Source organism: Bubalus kerabau, chromosome 12 (assembly GCF_029407905.1).
Source record: "Bubalus kerabau isolate K-KA32 ecotype Philippines breed swamp buffalo chromosome 12, PCC_UOA_SB_1v2, whole genome shotgun sequence".
Classification (NCBI taxonomy): domain Eukaryota; kingdom Metazoa; phylum Chordata; class Mammalia; order Artiodactyla; family Bovidae; genus Bubalus; species Bubalus kerabau.
The window spans coordinates 70,863,082-70,884,674 of record NC_073635.1 but is presented as its reverse complement, the minus strand read 5'-3'; the positions used below and the strand labels follow the sequence as shown (position 1 = coordinate 70,884,674).

Genomic DNA, 21,593 nt, shown 5'->3' with positions numbered 1-21,593 from the left:
CTGTCTTCCACTGTCTCCACAGTTTGCTCAAATTCATGTCTATTAAGTCAATGATGCTATATAACCATCCATCCTCTGCTGCCCCCTTCTCCTTTTGCCTTCAATCTTTTCCAGTGTCAGGGTCTTTTCCAATGAGTTGGCTCTTTGCATCAGGTAGCTAAAGGATTGGAGTTTCAGCTTCAGCTTCAGCATCTGTCCTTCCAATGAATATTCAGGACTGATTTCCTTTAGAACTGACTTGTTTGATCTTTTTGAAGTCCAAGAGACTCTCAAGAGTCTTCTCCATGACCACAATTTGAAAGCATCAATTCTTTGGCACTCAGCCTTCTTTGTGGACCAACTCTCACATCCGTATATGACTACTGGAAAAACCATAGCTATGACAATACAGATTTTTGCAAAGTGATGTCTTTGTTTTTTAATACACTGTCTAGGTCTGTCATAGTTTTCCTTCCAAAGAGCAAGTGTCTTTTAATTTCATGGCTGCAGTCACTGTCCACAGTGATTTTGGAGCCCAGAAAAATAAAATGTCACTGTTTCTACATTTTCCCCTTCTATTTGACATGAAGTGGTGGGACTGGATGTCATAATCTTAGGTTTTTTTAATGTTGAGCTTCAAGCCAGCTTTTTCACTCTCTTCTTTCATCCTCAGGTGGCACAGTGATAAAGAATTTGCCTGCCAATGCAGGAGACATGGGTTCAATCCCTGGGTTGGGAAGATCCCCTGTAGAAAGAAATGGGAACCCACTCCAGTATTCTTATCTGGAAAACTCCATGGACAAAGGAGATTGGTGGGCTGCAGTCCATGGGGTTGCAGACTCAGACATGATTGAGAATACACGTGTACACAGTTTCACCCTCATCAAGAGGTTCTTTAGTTCTGCTTCACTTTCTTCCATTAAGGGTGGCATCATCTGTAAATCTGAGCTTGTTCATATTTCTCCCAGATTCTCCCCATTCTTGATTCCAGCTTGTGATTCATCCAGCCCAGCATTTTACATGATGTACTCTGCATAAAAGTAAAATAAGCAGGGTGACAATATACAGCCTTGACATACTCCTTTCCTAATTTTGAACCAGTCAGTTGTTCCATGCCCAGTTCTAACTGTTGCTTCTTGATCCACATACAGGTTTCTCAGGAGACAGGTAAAGTAGTGTGGTATTCCCATCTCTTGAAGAATTTTCCACAGTTTGTTGTGACCCACACAGTTAAAGGCTTTAGCATAGTCAATGAAGCAGAAGTAGTTTGTTTTGTTTTGTTTTTTGTTTTTTGTTTTTAGATTTCCTTTCTTTCTCTATGATTCAGTGAATGATGGCAATTTGATCTCTGGTCCCTCTGCCTGCCTTCTCTAAACCCAGCTTGTACATCTGGAAGTTTTCAGGTTACATACTGCTGAAGCCTACCTTGGAGGATTTTGAACATTACCTTGCTAGCTTATACAATGAGTACAGTAATTTGAACATTCTTGGGAATGTTCTTTGGAACTCATGGAATTGTTTTTCTTTAGTTCAAAATACCTGTCAATAGTCCCCGAAAGCAGATGTTAATTGAATATGATGGGTTGCTTTATCCAAGATGGACCAACTGAAAAGTTTTAAAATGTTTTCTTCCTAACATTCCATCACAGATGAGGTAATATAATTACAATGAAGTGATCAATTGATGATTTTGAATTTCTTCCCAAATAATAATTTTTATCCAAATCTCTAGAAAAATACTTTATTTTCCTTTCAAGAGTAAAGTTTTCCAAGTCATACCATAAAAAATAATTGCTTCAGCGTTGAGCTGTTTACACATTATTTCTAGATAAATGCTGTTAACCATACAATTCCCTATATCAAAATAATCCTATATAAATGATGTGTTAAGAGGGAACATAGTAGGTTATTGTAGAAAGGATATAAGTAATATAGAGTCCTACCTTCATTCATTCAACTGGCAGACTTTGGTTAGGCAGAGGCGCTATCCCAAGTGCTGAGGATACACCCACAGGTCAAGACAGTAGACAACACTCTGCACCATGGAGAGGGGAATACACTGAACTAATATAGAAAAATCCACTATCAGGCTGTGATGTGTGCTCTGAGAGTAAAGCAAGGGGGTCCTGCTGTCTTACATAGAGTGACATGGGATCTCTGAGACTATCTGTGGAAAATTCCTGGAAGACAACAGCAGGTGCAGGGGTCCTGGGACAGAACATGCTGGGCTGAGGCACCTTCCTGCATTCACAGCTTAGGGTCGAGGTGGGGGGAGTGGCAGCGGGGGGTCCTCATAAATGGTCAAGTGCACCCCACTGAGGGCTGTAGGAAGACAGAAGGCAAGGGAGCCCTCTGGAGGAGCAAGAGGGAATGGCAGGACCCATCTTCCACCTTCTTTCTGTGTGCTGGTACACTGCTCCCTGGCTCTGGGACAGAGGGACCAGTATGTACAGACAGACAGGGATGAGAAAGGACATCCCATAAATCCAGCACAGTCGGATACTGATTGCATGTGGGGACGAGCTGGAAAGGTTGATGGGGCAGATGGCAAAGAAGCCTGTTCTCTGTTTGAGGACCTAGAACTGCATCCTGAATGGGGTGGGGGGACAGGGGGGATCTATGAAAGGCTGGAACAGGAGCATGAGCTGTGTGGACAGCAGTGTCAGAATATGATTAGGACAGACCTGAAGAGAAGATGATGCGGGAGGTGGGGGGTCTGATGATGTAGGGCTGGACCAGGACACAATCCATGGCTAGACACAGGTGTCACTGCATCAGTTCACCTAAGGCCCCTCACCTTATGTAGGTGATAGAACTCACTTAGTGTAGTAAGTGTAACAACATATAGGTGTAAAACTTATGGACCTTAATAACCTTAGATATAGATTCATGACTGAAGAAAACTGTTAATGGCTAGTAGAAATATGATTCACTCACTTTTAATACAAAATACTCCCCATTATTAAGCTTCAACACAACCACCATCTCTCATAGCATAATGTTCCATCCAATTTTCTAACTCACTGAGAACATTCTCAGTTGCTGCTAAGTGATGTCCTAAATATTGCATTCATGCTCCCTGCCCTAAGTTTCCCCAGAGAATGTGGTTCTGATTAGCAAAGGACAATCTTAATTAACAAGCTTGCTTCTATCAAGTGTACATCCAGAGTCATTACACCCAAAAGGTTGATAGGACTTTATAAACACATCCTGAGTTCAGAAAAGAACTTGGGAGAGCTTTTGTGATGATCACAGTGACACTTGACAATCAGAAATCTGTCTTCTCCCCTCCCAGTGATGCAAATACAACAGTCAGCAGAATCTCTTCTTACACTGATGGAGAATTTGTGCAGATGCACACAAGACAGAGTGATAGACATTTGTGGGTTCAGGGTGGGGTATTGAGAACAGGGAGGCTGAGCTACTCATGATGCCAGAAGGGCAGGTTGGGGAATCTCTGCCACAGCACTAGAGCAATCACTGAACTCATGACAAGACACAAAGCATTTCTCGAAGGGAAAATTCATCAAGCCATGATCAGGAGAGGGTAGGAAAGGGGGTCAGACCAGAGAGCTGGAGGCCATGCCAAGGGTCAGCTGTGCTGCTCTCTTACTTTGAAAGAGTCAGTACTACTGTGCATTTTTTGTGTGGCAAAATACATGTAATATGAAATCTACCATTTTAACCATTTTTAAGTATACACCACAGTAACGTTAAGTACATTTACATTGTTGTGTAACCATCATCACCATTCATCTCCAGAGCTCTTTCATCACCCCAATACTAAGCACAAGTTACACACAAACTTTGGTAGAACTCGTACAATGACCATGCTCAGTTCAGTTCAGTTCAGACCAGTTCAGTCACTCAGTCGTGTCCGACTCTTTGCGACCCCATGAATCACAGCACGCCAGACCTCCCTGTCCATCACCAACTCCTGGAGTTTACACAAACTCATGTCCATCGAGTCAGTGATGCCATCCAGTCATCTCATCCTCTGTCGTCCCCTTCTCCTCCTGCCCCCAATCCCTCCCAGCATCAGAGTCTTTTCCAATGAGTCAGTTCTTCACATGAGGTGGCCTAAGTATTGGAGCTTCAGCATTAGCATCAGTCCTTCCAATGAACACCCAGGACTGATCTCCTTTAGAATGGACCGGTTGGATCTCCTTGCAGTCCAAGGGACTGCCAAGAGTCTTCTCCAACACCACAGTTCAGAAGCATCAATTCTTCAGCACTCAGCTTTCTTCCCAGTCCAACTCTCACATCCATACATGACCACTGGAAAAACCATAGCCTTGACTAGACGGACATTTGTTGGCAAAGTAATGTCTCTGCTTTTGAATATGCTATCTAGGTTGGTCATAACTTTCCTTCCAAGGAGTAAGATTCTTTTAATTTCATGGCTGTAGTCACCATCTGCAGTGATTATGGAGCCCAGAAAAATAAAGTCTGACACTGTTTCCACTGTTTCCCCATCTATTTCCCATGAAGTGATGGGACCAGATACCATGATCTTTGTTTTCTGAATGTTGAGTTTTAAGCCAACTTTTTCACTCTCCTCTTTCACTTTCATCAAGAGGCTTTTTAGCTCCTCTTCACTTTCTGCCATAACGGTGGTGTCATCTGCATGTCTGAGGTTATTGATATTTCTCCCAGCAATCTTGATTCCAGCTTGTGCTTCTTCCAGCCCAGTGTTTCTCATGATGTACTCTGCATAGAAGTTAAATAAATAGGGTGACAATACACAGCCTTGATGTACTCCTTTTCCTATTTGGAACCAGTCTGTTGTTCCACGTCCAGTTCTAACTGTTGCTTCCTGACCTGCATACAAATTTCTCAAGAGGCAAGTCAGGTGGTCTGGTATTCTCATCTCTTTCAGAATTTTCCACAGTTTATTGTGATCCACACAGTCAAAGGCGTTGGCATAGTCAATAAAGCAGAAATAGATGTTTTTCTGGAACTCTTTTGCTTTTTCCATGATCCAGCGGATGTTGGCAATTTGGTCTCTGGTTCCTCTGCCTTTTCTAAAACAAGCTTGAAAATCTGGAAGTTCACGGTTCACATATTGCTGAAGCCTGGCTTGGAGAATTTTGAGCATTACTTTACTAGCATGTGGGATGAGTACAATTGTGCAGTAGTTTGAGCTTTCTTTGTCATTGTCTTTATTTGGGATTGGAATGAAAAGTGACATTTTCCATTCCTGTGGCCACTGCTAAGTTTTCCAAATTTGCTGGCATATTGAGTGCAGCACTTTCACAGCATCATCTTTCAGGATTTGAAAGAGAGCTCAACTGGAATTCCATCACCTCCACTAGCTTTGTTCGTAGTGATGCTTCCTAAGGCCCACTTGACTTCACATTCCAGGATATCTGGTTCTAGGTCAGTGATCACACCATCGTGGTTATCTTGGTCGTGAAGATCTTTTTTGTACAGTTGTTCTGTGTATTCTTGCCATCTCTTCTTAATATCTTCTGCTTCTGTTAGGTCCATAAAATTTCTGTCCTTTATCTAGCCCATCTTTGTATGAAATGTTCTTTTGGTATCTCTAATTTTCTTAAAGAGATCTCTAGTCTTTCTCATTCTGTTATTTTCCTCTATTTCTTTTCATTGATTGGTGAGGAAGGCTTTCTTATCTCTTCTTGCTATTCTTTGGAACTCTGCATTCAGATGCTTATATCTTTCCTTTTCTCCTTTGTTTTTTGCTTCTCTTCTTTTCACAGTTATTTGTAAGGCCTCCCAGACAGCCATTTTGCTTTTTATGCATTTCTTTTCCATGGGGATGGTCTTGATCCCTGTCTCCTGTACAATGTCACGAACCTCATTCCATAGTTCATCAGGCACTCTATCTATCAGATCTAGGCCCTTAAATCTATTTCTCACTTCCACTGTATAATCATAGGTGATTTGATCTAGGTCATACCTGAATGGTCTAGTGATTTTCCCTACTTTCTTCAATTTCACTCTGAATTTGGCAATAAATAGTTCATGATCTGAGCCACAATCAGCTCCCTGTCTTGTTTTTGTTGACTGTATAGTGCTTCTCCATCTTTGGCTGCAAAGAATATAATCAATCTGATTTTGATGTTGACCATCTGGTGATGTCCATGTATAGAGTCTTCTCTTGTATTGTTGGAAAGGGTGTTTTGCTATGACCAGTGCATTTTCTTGGCAACACTCTATTAGTCTTTTCCCTGCTTCATTCCATATTCCAAGGCCAAATTTGCCTGTTACTCCAGGTGTTTCTTGACTTCCTACTTTTGCATTCCAGTCCCTTATAATGAAAAGGACACCTTTTTTGGGTGTTAGTTCTAAAAGGTCTTGTAAGTCTTCATAGAACTGTTCAACTTCAGCTTCTTCAGGGTTACTGGTTGGGGCATAGACTTGGATTACTGTGATATTGAATGGTTTGCCTCGGAAATGAACAGAGATCATTCTGTCTTTTTTGAGATTGCATCCAAGCACTACATTTCAAACTCTTGTTGACCATGATGGCTACTCCATTTCTTCTGACGGATTCCTGCCCGCAGTAGTAGATACAATGGTCATCTGAGTTAAATTCACCCATTCCAGTCCATTTTAGTTTGCTGATTCCTAGAATGTCGACATTCACTCTTGCCATCTCTTGTTTGACCACTTTCAATTTGCCTTGATTCATGGACCTGACATTCCAGGTTCCTATGCAATATTGCTCTTTACAGCATCAGACCTTGCTTCTATATCCAGTCACATCCACAACTGAGTATTCTTTTTTCTTTGGCTCCATCCCTTCATTCTTTCTGGAGTTATTTCTCCACTGATCTCCCATAGCATATTGGGCACCTACTGACCTGAGGAGTTCCTCTTTCAATATTCTATCGTTTTGCCTTTTCATACTGTTCATGGGGTTCTGAAGGCAAGAATACTGAAGTGGTTTGCCATTCCCTTCTTCAGAGGACCACATTCTGTCAGACCTCTCCACCATGACCCGCCCAAATGTGTGATAGCTACCGTGTGAAAAGCCCTAACCCAAGACACTGCCAAGCATGCTCACAGAACAAAGGACTGAGCAGAGCTAGCTGGCTGTAGACAGGCCCATCCCTCTCCAGATACAGGCAGGTGAGGGAAGCCAGAGCTAGAAGGGGGCAATTGCAGCCCAAGAGAGGCATACTATACCAAACTGCAAGCAGACTTTGTTGCTAACCAAGACTTCTTGGGATTCTGGATGGTCGACATCTGCCAGAAGGGTTGCAGCCAGAGATCAGCTCCCCAGAAGAGACACATGGCACACCTGAGAAGGCATGCCCATTGTACACCCAGAAAACAGAGTGGCTGGGACGGGGGAGGGGATAAGCCACAGCCTTCAACTGAGGGAGACTAGACGCGCCAAGACCCTGGTCACCTGAGCTGCTCAGACCTGGGACAGGAGCAAAATGCAGGCCCAACCAAGTCTGCGCCTCTGTGGAGTATCCAAGAACCTTAACCTGAGCAGCTTAGACCTGGGAAGTGCATGCAAACCCGGGCCCACATCAGACAGTTCCCAGCAGAGCAACCTAGAGTCTGAGCAGACTGGAAAAGCACACACACTGTGAGCGGGGACAAACCCAGTGTGGCTGAATCACTGTGAGCACATGCTAGTAATATTTGTTTGCAGTGTCCCTCCCTTCCCAAAGCACGACTGAACAAGCGAGCCTAAAAAAAGTGACCACCATCGCGCCCCTTGTGTTAGGGCAGAAATTAGACACTGAAGAGACCTGCAAACAGAAGAAGCTAAAATAAACAGAGGGAACTGCTCTGGAAGTGACAGGTGCAGTAGATTAAAATCCTGTAGTTAGCACCGACTACATAGGAAGGGGCCTATAGCCCTTGAGAAGTACAAGCTGGACCAAGGAACTATCTGAGAATGAACTGACCCCACACTGTCTGCAATAACTCCAGAGAATGTCTTAGATATATGTTAACTATCATTTTTTTAATTAAAAAAAATTTTATTTTATTTTTTTGATTTTTAAGTCCCCATTACAGCTTTAATTTTCATTTTTATAACCTACTATTACCTTGAGGGGAAAAAAAAAAAAGACCCTAGTTTAAAAGCAAACTTCGTATATATATTTTTTATAATTTTTGTGACTTTTTTTTTTTAATATTGTAATTTTGAGAATCTAACCTCTACTCTAGATTTTTAATCTTTGCTTTTTGGTATTTGTCATCAACTTTGTACCTTTAAGAACCTAAACTTCAGTACCCTTTTTAACTTGGGAGTGAGATCACTGGCTTGATTGCCCTCTCCCCCTTCTGACTCTCCTTTTTCTCCAACAGGTCACCTCTATCGCTCCCCTCCCCCTTTTCTCCTCTACCCAACTCGGTGAATCACTTTGTGTGTTCTGGGCTGTGGAGAACACTTAGGGAACTGATTATTGGCCGGATCTGTCTTTCTCCTTTTGATTCCCCCTTTTATCCTCCTGGCCACCTCTGTCTCCTTCCTCCCTCTTCTCTTCTCTGTTTAACTCTGTGAACATCTCTGAGGGATCCAGACTGTGGAGAGCACACAGGAAAGTGATTACTGGCTAGCTTGCTCTCTCCCTTTTTGATTCCCTCTCTTCTCCTCCTGGTCACCTCTATCACCCTCCTCCCTTTTCTCTTCTCCATGTAACTCTGTGTACCTCTCCAGGTGTTCCTCACTCTGGAGAAACTTTTCACCATTACCCTAGATGTTTTATCATTGGTGGTGTATAGATGGAGAAGTCTTGAGGCTACTGCAAGAATAAGACTGAAAACCAGAGGCAGGAGGCTTAGTCCAAATCCTGAGAACACCAGAGAATTCCTGACTCCAGGGAACATTCATAGATAGGAATGCATCAAACACTTTCATACCTACACTGAAACCAAGCACCACCCAAGGGCCAAAAAGCTCCAGAGCAAGACATACCACACAAATTCTCCAGCAACACAGGAACATAACCCTGAACCTCAATATACAGGCTGCCCAAAGTCACACAAAACTCACTGACATCTAAAAACTCATTACTGGACACTTCATTGCACTCCAGAGAGAAGAAATCCAGCTCTACCCACCAGAACACCGACACAAACTTCCCTAACCAGGAAATCTTGACAAGCCACGCATCCAACCCCACCCAAAGCCAGGAAGTGCTACAATAAAGAGGAACCACCAACTGCCAGGGTACAGAAAGGCCACCTCAAACACAGCAATATAAACAAGATGAAAAGGCAGAGAAATACCCAGCAGGTAAAGAAACAGGATAAATGCCCACCAAACCAAACAAAAGAGGAAGAGATAGGGAATCTACCTGATAAAGAATTCCAAATAATGATAGTGAAAATGACCCAAAATCTTGAAAACAAATTGGAGTTACAGATAAATACCCTGGAGACAAGGATTGAAAAGATGCAAGAAATGTTTAACAAGGACCTAGAAGAAATAAAAAAAAGTCAGTATATAATGAATAATGCAATAAATGAGATAAAAAAACACTCTGGAGGGAACCAACAGGAGAATAATGGAAGTGAGGTATAAGATAGAATGGTAGAAATAAATGAATCAGAGAGGAAAAAAGAAAAAGGAATTAAAAGAAATGAGGACAACCTCAGAGACATTTAGGACAATGTTAAACACACAAACATCGAATCATAGGAGTCCAAGAAGAAGAAGACAAAAAGAAAGACCATGAGAAAATACTTGAGGAGATAATGGTTGAAAACTTCCCAAAAATGGGGAAGGAAATAATCATCCAAGTCCAAGAAACCCAGAGAGACCAAAACAGGATAAACCCAAGGAGAAACACCCCAAGACACATATTAATCAAATTAATAAAGATAAAACACAAAGAACAAATATTAAAAGAAGCAAGGGAAAAACAACAAATAACACACAAGGGGATTCCCATAAGGATAACAGCTGATCTTTCAATATAAACTCTTCAGGCCAAAAGGGAATGGCAGGACATACTTAAAATGATGAAAGGAAATAACCTACAGCCCAGATTACTGTACCCAGCAAGGATCTCATTCAAATATGAAGGAGAAATCAAAAGCTTTACAGACAAGCAAAAGCTGAGAACATTCAGAACCACCAAACCAGCTCTCCAACAAATGCTAATGAATCTTCTCTAGACAGGAAACACAGAAAGGGTGTATAAACTCGAACCCAAAACAATAAAGTAAATGGCAATGGGATCATACTTATCAATAATGACCTTAAATGTAAATGGGTTGAATGTGCCCAACCAAAGACAAAGACTGGCTGAATGGATACAAAAATAAGACCCCTATATATGTTGTCTACAAGAGACCCACCTTGAAACAAGGGACACATATAGACTGAAAGTGAAGGGATGGAAAATGATATTCCATGCAAATAGAGACCAAAAGAAAGCAGGAGTAGCAATACTCATATCAGATAAAATAGACTTTAAAGCAAAGGTTGTGAAAAGAGACAAAGATGGACACTACATAAAGATCAAAGGAGCAATCCAAGAAGAAGATATAACAATCAAAAATATATATGCACCCAACATAGGAACACCACAACATGTAAGACAAATGCTAACAAGTGTGAAAGGGGAAATTAACAATAATACAGTAATAGTGGGAGACTTTAATACCCCACTCACACCTATGGATAGATCAACTAAACAGAAAATTAACAAGGAAACACGAACCTTAAATGATACAATAGACCAGTTAGAACTAGTTGATATCTATAGGACATTTCACCCCAAAACAATGAATTTCACTTTTTCTCAAGCACACACGGAAGCTTTTCCAGGATAGATCACATCCTGGGCCATAAATCTAGCCTTGGTAAATTCAAAAAAAAAAAAGTGAAATCATTCCAAGCATCTTTTCTAACCACAATGCAGTAAAATTAGATCTCAATTACAGGAGAAAAACTATTAAAAATTCCAACATATGGAGGCTGAACAACACAACTTCTGAATAATCAACAAATCACAGAAGAAATCAAAATATGCATAGAAATGAATGAAAATGAAAACACAACAACCCCAAACCTATGGGACACTGTAAAAGCAATGCTAAGGGGAACAGTCATAGCAATACAGGCTTACCTCAAGAAACAAGAAAAAAGTCAAATAAATAACCTAACTCTACACCGAAAGCAACTTGAAAAGGAAGAAGTTATGAACCCCAGGGTTAGTAAGAGGAAAGAAATCTTAAAGATTACAGCAAAGATAAATGCAAAAGAAACAAAAAGACAAAAATCAACAAAACCAAAATCTGGTTCTTTGAGAAGATAAATAAAATTGACAAACCATTAGGCAGACTCATCAAGAAACAAAGGGAGAAAAATCAAATCAACAAAATTAGAAATGAAAATGGAAAGATCACAACAGACAACACAGAAATACAAAGGATTGTAAGAGACTACTATCAGCAACTATATGCAAATAAAACGGACAACTTGGAAGAAATGGACAAATTCTTAGAAAAGTACAACTTTCTAAAATTGAACCAGGAAGAAATAGAAATCTTAATAGACCCATCACAAGCATGGAAATTGAAACTGTAATCAGAAATCTTCCAACAAACAAAAGCCCAGGACCAGATGGCTTCACAGCTGAATTCTACCAAAAAATTAGAGAATTAACACCTATCCTACTAAAACTCTTTCAGATAAATTGCAGAGGAAGGTAAACTTCCAAACTCATTCTATGAGGCCACCATTACCCTAATACCAAAACCTGACAAAGATGCCACAAAAAAAGATAACTATAGGCCAATATCACTGATGAACATAAATGCAAAAATCCTTAACAAAATTCTAGCAAACAGAATCCAACAACATATTAAAAAGATCATACATCATGACCAAGTGGGCTTTATCCCAGGGATGCAAGAATTCTTCAATATCCACAACTCAATCAAGGTAATATACCACATTAACAAATTGAAAAATAAAAACCATATGATTATCTCAATAGACCCAGAGAAAGCCTTTGACAAAATTCAACATTCATTTATGATAAAAACCCTCCAGAAAGCAGGAATAGAAGGAACATACCTCAACATAATAAAAGCTATAGATGACAAACCCTCAGCAAACATTATCTTCAATGGTGAAAAATTGAAAGCATTTCCCCTAAAGTCTGGAACAAGACAAGGGTGCCCACTCTCACCATTACTATTCAACATAGTTTTAGAAGTTTTTGACAGAGCAATCAGAGCATAAAAAGAAATAAAAGGAATCCAAATTGGAAAAGAAGAAGTAAAACTCTCACTGTTTGCAGATAACATGATCCTCTACATAGAAAACCCTAAAGACTCCACCAGAAAATTACTAGAGCTAATCAATAAATATAGTCAAGTTGCAGAATACAAAATCAACACACAGAAATCCCTTGCATTCCTATACACTAACAATGAGAAAACAGAAAGAGAAATTAAGGAAACAATTCCATTCACCATTGCAACAAAAAGAATAAAACACTTGGGAATATATCTACCTAAAGAAACAAAAGACCTATATAGAGAAAACTATAAAACACTGGTGAAAGAAATCAAAGAGGAGACAAATAGATGGAGAAATATACCATGTTCATTGATTGAAGGAATCAATATAGTGAAAATGAGTATATTACTAAATGCAATCCCTATCAAGCTATCAATGGTATTTTTCACAGAACTAAAACAAATAATTTCACAATTTTTGTGGAAATACAAAAAAAAAAAAAAAAAAAAAAACTCAAATAGCAAAGCAATCTTGAGAAAGAAGAATGGAACTGGAGGAATCAACCTGCCTGACTTCAGGCTCTACTACAAAGCCACGCTTATTATGACAGTATGGTACTGGTACAAAGACAGAAATATAAATCAATTGAACACAATAGAAAGCTCAGAGTTAAATCCACACACCTATGGACACTTATCTTTGACAAAGGAGGCAAGAATATACAATGGAGAAAAGACAATCTCTTTAACAAGTGGTGCTGGGAAAACTGGCCAACCACTTGTAAAAGAATGAAACTAGAACACTTTCTAACACCATACACAAAAATAAACTCAAAATGGATTAAAGATCTAAATGTAAGACCAGAAACTATTAAACTCCTAGAGGAAAACATAGGCAAAACCCTCTCTGACATAAACCACAGCAGGATCCTCTATGACCCACCTCCCAGAATATTGGAAATAAAAGCAAAAATAAACAAATGGGACCTAATAAAAATTAAAAGCCTCTGAACAACAAACAAAACTATAAGCAAGGTGAAAAGACAGCCTTCAGAATGGGAGAAAATAATAGCAAATGAAGCAATGGACAAATAATTAATCTCAAAAATATACAAGCAACTCCTGCAGCTCAATTCCAGAAAAATAAATGATCCAATCAAAAAGTGGAACAAAGAACTAGAAAGACATTTCTCCAAAGAAGACATACAGATGGCTAACAAACACATGAAAAGATGCTCAACATCACTCATTATCAGAGAAATGCAAATCAAAACCACAGTGAGGTGCCATTTCACATCAGTCAGAATGGCTGCTATCCAAAAGTCTACAAGCAATAAATGCTGGAGAGGGTGTGGAGAAAAGGGAACCCTCTTACACTGTTGGTGGGAATGCAAACTAGTACAGCCACTATGGAGAACAGTGTGGAGATTCCTTAAAAAAACTTGAAATAGTACTGCCTTATGATCCAGCAATCCCACTGCTGGGCATACACACCGAGGAAACCAGAATTGAAAGAGACACGTGTACTCCAATGTTCGTCACAGCACTGTTTATAATAGCCAGGACATGGGAGCAACCTAGATGTCCATCAGCAGATGAATGGATAAGAAAGCTGTGGTGCATATACACAATGGAATATTACTCAGCCATTAAAAAGAATACATTTGAATCAGTTCTAATGAGGTGGATGAAACTGAAGCCTATTATACAGAGTGAGGTAAGCCAGAAAGAAAAACACCAATACAGTATACTAATGCATATATATGGAATTTGGAAAGATGGTAACAATAACCCTGTATAGGAGACAGCAAAAGAGACACTGATGTATAGAACAGTCTTTTGGACTCTGTGGGAGAGGGAGAGGGCAGGATGATATGGGAGAATTGCATTAAAACATGTAAATTATCATATGTAAAACAAATCACCAGTCCAGGTTCGATTTATAATACAGGGTGCTCAGGGCTGGTGCACTGGGATGACCCAGAGGGATGGGATGGGGAGGGATTGGGAGGGGGGTTCACGATGGGGAACACATGTACACCCATGGTGGATTCAAGTCAATGTAAGGTAAAACCAATATAATATTATAAAGTAAAATTAATTAATTAAAAAAAAAAAAGAACTGGGTTGTCTTCTCAGGCTCCACATACCTGACAAGCCTGAGGCCCCCGGGGCACTTCCTGCCCAGCCCTGGGCACAGGGAACTTTCCAACTTCAGTGAAAGCCTCCAGCTGCCACTTCTGCTTTTACTCAGCACTTACTATCCTGTATTAAAACCCTCTAAATGTCAAGAAGCAACAGTTAGAACTGGACATGGAACAACAGACTGGTTCCAAATTGGGAAAGGAGTATGTCAAGGCTCTATATTGTCACCCTGCTTATTTAACTTATATGCAGAGGGCATCATGAGAAATACTGGGCTGGATAAAGCACAAGCTGGAATCAAGATTGCTGGGAGAAATAGCAATAACCTCAAATATGCAGATGACATTACCCTTATGGCAGAAAGCAAAGAAGAACTAGAGAACCTCTTGACAAAAGTAAAAGAGAAGAGTGAAAAAGTTGGCTTAAAACTCAACATTCATAAAAAGAAGATCATGGCATCTGGACCCATCACTTCATGGGAAATAGAAGGGAAAACACTGGAAATAGTGACAGAGTTCATTTTGGGGATCTCCAAAATCACTGCAGATGGTGATTGCAGCCATGAAATTAAAAGATGCTCACTCCTTGAAAGAAAAGTTATGACTAAACTAGACAGCTTCTTAAGAACCAGAGGCATTACTTTGCCAACAAACATCCAGGTAGTCAAAGCTATGGTTTTTCCAGTAGTCATATATGGATGTGAGAGTTGGACTATAAAGAAAGCTGAGCACTGAAGAATTGATGCTTTTGAACTGTGGTGTTGGAGAAGACTCCTGAGAGTCCCTTGGACTGTAAGGAGATCCAACCAGTTCATCATAAAGGAAATCAGTCCTGAATATTCATTGGAAGGACTGATGTTAAAGCTGAAACTCCAATACTTTGGCCACCTGATGCAAAGAACTGATGAAAAGAACTCATTTGAAAAGGCCCTGATGTTGGGAAAGATTGAAGGCAGGAGGAGAAAAGGACAACAGAGGATGAGATGGTTGGATGGCATCACCAACTCAATGGACATGAGTTTGAGTAAACTCTGGGATTTGGTGATAGGACGGCCTGGCGTGTTGCAACCCATGGGGTCACAAAGAGTCGAACACGACTCAGTGGCTGAACTGAACTGAGCTGCTGACCTTTTCCCAGCCCTCTGTCTTAACAAGCTCCACGTAGAGACAGGTTCCTTACAGGCAGGAATGAGAGCTGAGCATCCTAGTGTCCCTTAATTCTTCCCAGTGTAGGTCCTTCCCCTCTCATGACTGACTGTCTTGGTTGAAAACTAAGAGGTTTTGTTCAGTGACATCTCTAAGGGTGTCGATCTCAGGGCACACAGCAGGGCTTTAATAAATGCAGCTGGAAGGACTTGTGGGCTTCACCAAGGTGAACAACAGCAAGATGGAGTAGATGTGGATGCTGCTTCAGAAAAAGCAAGTTTGTGAGACTTTCAATAAGACCCATCTAGAATCCACCAGAGGTCTCTGTCAGAGTGTATTAGGACACATTATACACAAAGAGGAGCCATGGCTGCACGGGCGCAGGAGGGCCTAGAGGAGCTATCCCACATTGAAGGTCAGAAAGGGTGGCGGTGAGGAGATACCCCTCGTCCAGGGTAAGGAGCAATGGCTGCACTTTGCTGGAGTAGCCGTGAAGAGATACCCTACACCCAAGGTAAGAGAAACCCAAGTAAGATGGTAGCTGTTGCAAGAGCGCATCAGAGGGCAAACACACTGAAACCATACTCACAGAAAACTAGTCAATCTAATCACACTAGGACCACAGCCTTGTCTAACTCAATGAAACTAAGCCATGCCCATGGGGCAATGCAAGATGGGCGGGTCATGGTGGAGAGACCTGACAGAATGTGGTTGGTCCTCTGAAGAAGGGAATGGCAAACCACTTCAGTATTCTTGCCTTCAGAACCCCATGAACAGTATGAAAAGGCAAAATGATAGGATACTGAAAGAGAAACTCCCCAGGTCAGTAGGTGCCCAACATGCTACAGGAGATCAGTGAAGAAATAACTCCAGAAAGAATGAAGGGATGAAGCCAAAGCAAAAAGAATACCCAGCTGTGGATGTGACTGGTGATAGAAGCAAGGTCTGATGCTGTAAAGAACAATATTGCATAGGAACCTGGAATGTCAGGTCCATGAATCAAGGCAAATTGGAAGTGGTCAAACAAGAGATGGCAAGAGTGAATGTCGACATTCTAAGAGTAAGCAAACTGAAATGGACTGGAATAGGTGAATTTAACTCAGATGACCATTATATCTACTAATGCGGGCAGGAATCCCTCAGAAGAAATGGAGTAGCCATCATGGTCAACAAAACAGTCCGAAATGCAGTACTTGGATGCAATCTCAAAAATGACAGAATGATCTCTGTTCATTTCCAAGGCAAACCATTCAATATCACAGTAATCCAAGTCTAGGCCCCAACCAGTAACGCTAAAGAAGCTGAAGTTGAATGGTTCTTTGAAGACCTACAAGACCTTTTAGAACTAACACCCAAAAAAGATGTCTTTTTCATTATAGGTGACTGGAATGCAAAAGTAGGAAGTCAAGAAACACCTGGAGTAACAGGCAAATTCGGCCTTGGAATACGGAATGAAGCAGGGCAAAGGCTAATAGAGTTTTGCCAAGAAAATGCACTGGTCATAACAAACACACTCTTCCAACAACACAAGAGAAGACTCTATACATGGACATCACCAGATGGTCAACACCGAAATCAGATTTATTATATTCTTTGCAGCCAAAGAGGGAGAAGCACTATACAGTCAGCAAAACAAGACCAGGAGCTGACTGTGGCTCAGATCATGAACTCCTTATTGCCAAATTCAGACTTAAATTGAAGAAAGTAGGGAAAACCACTAGACCATTCAGGTATGACCTCAATCAAATCCTTTATGATTATACAGTGGAAGTGAGAAATAGATTTAAGGGCCTAGATCTGATAGATAGAGTGCCTGATGAACTATGGAATGAGGTTCGTGACACTGTACGAGAAACAGGGATCAAGATCATCCCCGTGGAAAAGAAAAGCAAAAAAGCAAAATGGCTGTCTGGGGAGGCCTTACATATAGCTGTGAAAAGAAGAGAAGCGAAAAGCAAAGGAGAAAAGGAAAGATATAAACATCTGAATGCAGAGTTCCAAAGAATAGCAAGAAGAGTTAAGAAAGCCTTCTTCAGCGATCAGTGCAAAGAAATAGAGGAAAACAACAGAATGGGAAAGAATAGAGATCTCTTCAAAAAAATCAGAGATACCAAAGGAACATTTCATGAAAAGATGGGCTTGATAAAGGATAGAAATGGTATGGACCTAAAAGAAGCAGAAGATATTAAGAAGAGATGTCAAGAATACACAGAAGAACTGTACAAAAAAGATCTTCATGAACCAGATAATCACGATGGTGTAATCACTGACCTAGAACAAGACATACTGGAATGTGAAGTCAAGTTGGCCTTAGAAAGCATCACTAGGAACAAAGCTAGTGGAGGTGATGGAATTCCAGTTGAGCTATTCCAAATCCTGAAATATGATGCGGTGAAAGTGCTGCACTCAATATGCCAGCAAATTTGGAAAACTCAGCAGTGGCCACAGGCCTGGAAAAGGTCAGTTTTCATTCCAATCTCAAAGAAAGGCAATGCCAAAGAATGTTCAAACTACTGCACAATTGTACTCATCTCACACGCTAGTAAAGTAATGCTCAAAATTCTCCAAGCCAGGCTTCAGCAATATGTGAACCGTGAACTTCCTGATGTTCAAGCTGGTTTTAGAAAAGGCAGAGGAACCAGAGATCAAATTGACAACATCCCCTGGATCATGGAAAAAGCAAGAGAGTTCCAGAAAAACATCTATTTCTGCTTTATTGACTATGCCAAAGCCTTTGACTGTGTGGATCACAAGAAACTGTGGGAAATTCTGAAAGAGATGGGAATATCAGACCACCTGATCTGCCTCTTGAGCAATCTGTATTCAGGTCAGGAAGCAACAGTTAGAACTGGACATGGAACAACAGACTGGTTCCAAATAGGAAAAGGAGTACGTCAAGGCTGTATATTGTCACCCTGTTTATTTAAATTCTATGCAGAGTACATCATGAGAAACGCTGGGCTGGAAGAATCACAAGCTGGATCAAGATTGTTGGGAGAAATATCAATAACCTCAGATATGCAGATGACACCACCCTTAAGGCAGAAAGTGAAGAGGAACTAAAAAGCCTCTTGATGAAGGTGAAAGAGGAGAGTGAAAAAGTTGGCTTAAAGCTCAACATTCAGAAAACGAAGATCATGGCATCCAGTCCCATCACTTCATGGGAAATAGATGGAGAAACAGTGGAAACAGTGTCAGAATTTATTTTTTGGGGCTCCAAAATCACTGCAGCCATGAAATTAAAAGACGCTTACTCCTTGGAAGGAAAGTTATAACCAACCTAGATAGCATATTCAAAAGCGGAGACATTACTTTGCCAACAAAGTTCCGTCTAGTCAAGGCTATGGTTTTTCCTGTGGTCATGTATGGATGTGTGCGTTGGATTGTGAAGAAGGCTGAGCGCCGAAGAATTGATGCTTTTGAACTGTGGTGTTGGAAAAGACTCTTGAGAGTCCCTTGGACTGCAAAGAGATCCAAACAGTCCATTCTGAAGGAGATCAGCCCTGGTATTTCTTTGGAAGTAATGATGCTAAAGCTGAAACTCCAGTATTTTGGCCACCTCAGGCGAAGAGTTGACTCATTGGAAAAGACTCTGATGCTGGGAGGGATTGGGGGCAGGAGGAGAAGGGGGCGACAGAGGATGAGATGGCTGGATGGCATCACTGACTCGATGGACATGAGTCTGGGTGAACTCCGGGAGTTGGTGATGGACCGGGAGGCTTGGCGTGCTGTGATTCATGGGGTCACAAAGAGTCGGACACGATTGAGTGACTTATCTGGTCTGATACACAAAAAAGCATCAGAGTCTTTCTACCTCAGGGATTCAGAAGTCAAACAAGAACTTCTGCTGCTGCTAAGTCGCTTCAGTCGTGTCCAACTCTGTAGGACCCAATAGACGGCAGCCCATCAAGCTTCCCTGTCCCTGGGATTCTCCAGGCAAGAACACTGGACTGGGTTGTCATTTCCTTCCCCAACACATGAAAATGAAAAGTGATAGTGAAGTCACTCAGTCATGTACAACTCTTGGCGACCCCATGGACTGCAGCCTACCAGGTTCCTTCATCCATGGATTTTCCAGGCAAGAGTACTGGAGTGGGGTGCCATTTCCTTCTCCACAAACAAGAACTACCAACAACAAATTCCAGACACAAAGTAAGACTCAGATTCTAGATACCTAGTTTCAAATTCAAGTTAACCCTACATGTGGGTCTAAGTATTCATTCTACTAAGCATCAATGAAGCAATGTTACTGTTTGAGGCGATATGCTGGTGAGGAATAAATCACTTTGAAATTCTCGACTTTAGTAAGAATTTCATACCAACAGAATGACAAGCACAATAAACCAACAAGGCCTTTCCACAGAAGTCGTATACCAGTACTAAAAACATGGCTTCTAATGAGCCTTGAACAAATGATGGAGGAAAACAACTGGCAGCCAAGTAGCAGGTCACCTAGTCCAATTCTCGAATTTCAAAAGCATGCATCCCTCTGGGTCATCCCAGTGAGGGATGGGATGGGGAGAGAGGTAGGTAGGAGAGGGGTTCAGGATGGGGAACACATGTATACCCGTGGTGGATTCATGTCAATGTATGGCTAAACCAATACAATATTGTAAAGTAATTAGCTTCCAGTTAAAGTTAAAAAAATAAGTTAAAAGAACGAGAAGGTGAGGAGAGGAGAAGAGAGATGTCAGGCAGAGGGGACGGCATGAGCCAAGCACTGGAGGTGAGTTTGGGACCAGCGTGGATAACTGGGGGAAGTCTGAGGTCTTGTGCCCTGGACAACTTTAAGAAAAGGCTATGTCTAAACCACCGGACTGTGTGCATAGAACATGTGATGCCAGAGGCAGGGTGAGCCTCCTGTAATTTCACAAGGTCACTCTAGACTCAAGATTATGCAGAACATTTCCCCCGACACATACACAAAAACAAAAAGAAAAAAAAAATAAAAAGCATGCATCATCTTTCTTCTTTTTAAATATTTATTTATTTATTTATTTAGCTGTGTCAGGTCTTAGTCATTTCATGAAACATCTTTTGTTGCAATGCAGGCTTTCAAGCTGTGTGTGCAGGCTCTGGAGCATTCAGGCTCAACAGTTGTGACCCATGGGCTTAGTTACTCCACGGCATAAGAGATCTTAGTTCTCCAACAAGGACAAAACCCATGTCCACTGCATTGCAAGGCAGATTCTTACCCACTAGGCCACCAGACCACCCTATTCATCATCGTTCTTATCCCTGGGGTCTGGATTCAGCAACTACAAGTAGCAGGGGGAAATCTGCCATCTATCCCTCACTCCCTAAAGCACAGACTCCACTGTCCTGCACACACTGGAAGTACCTCCTGTATTTTCCTGTCCTGACCTCGGTATGATGCAAAGTTTCTCTATGATGGATCTTCTGTGAGGGGAAGAGAGAGGAGAAAGAGACACCAGGCAGAGCGAGCTGGGTCTCCCAAAGTACAAAGGCTTTCCTGAGCTCTCTTCCCTGATCTCTACAGAGTTCCTGGGAAGCAGAGATGATAGAAAACAAGAGCAAACTCACTGTTCGAACAAGTGCCTGCTGACTTCTGCATCCATTGCACTGAGCGGATCGTCCAGGAGATAGATGTCTGCATCCTGATACAGGGCTCTAGAAAATGCAGAGAGACATCAGGAGAGGACACTTCACACTCCCTGAATCTCATCTCTGAATCATGACAGTGTTTGAAAACTCTTTATGTTCATTCCAAGAGCCTAGGAAAAGAGCCAAGACCCTGCTTCACACAGGCCCACCCGGTGAGCAGGGTCTGTGTGCTCACAACCACTAGGAGCCATGGAGAAGGAGGGGCAGGATGACAACTGAAATGCCATTTACCTGGCGAGGCTGACCCGGGCTTTCTGCCCCCCACTCAGTGTGGTTCCTCGGTCTCCTATGACAGTTAGATCTCCATTCTCCAGAAACTGTAAATCCTACATAGAGAGAGAAAAGGGGGGAAAAAAAACCCAAAGAATTAAAATGTGTTGTCCTCCTGCCATCTTAGCCCTTCAGCATTAGTAATTCATACAAGTGTTTGATCAGCAGCAGTGTGCTTATTTTCATAGCACCTAAATTGTAACTTTGAACATTAAAAAAAAAAAAAAAAAAAACTTCTCAGGG

General features: G+C 41.3%; 1 protein-coding gene across 1 annotated transcript in view; it reads right to left on the bottom strand.

The window, feature by feature from the left end:
* LOC129624636 (ATP-binding cassette sub-family C member 4-like) overlaps window positions 1-21,593 on the bottom strand; it is a 364,051-nt gene that overhangs the window by 117,855 nt on the left and 224,603 nt on the right. Inside the window, exons 20-21 of the mRNA XM_055542792.1 lie at window positions 21,312-21,406; window positions 21,000-21,086 (exon numbers count right to left, since the gene is read on the bottom strand). Coding sequence (XP_055398767.1) covers window positions 21,000-21,086; window positions 21,312-21,406 — 182 coding nt within the window. The remainder of the gene's footprint in view (window positions 1-20,999; window positions 21,087-21,311; window positions 21,407-21,593) is intronic.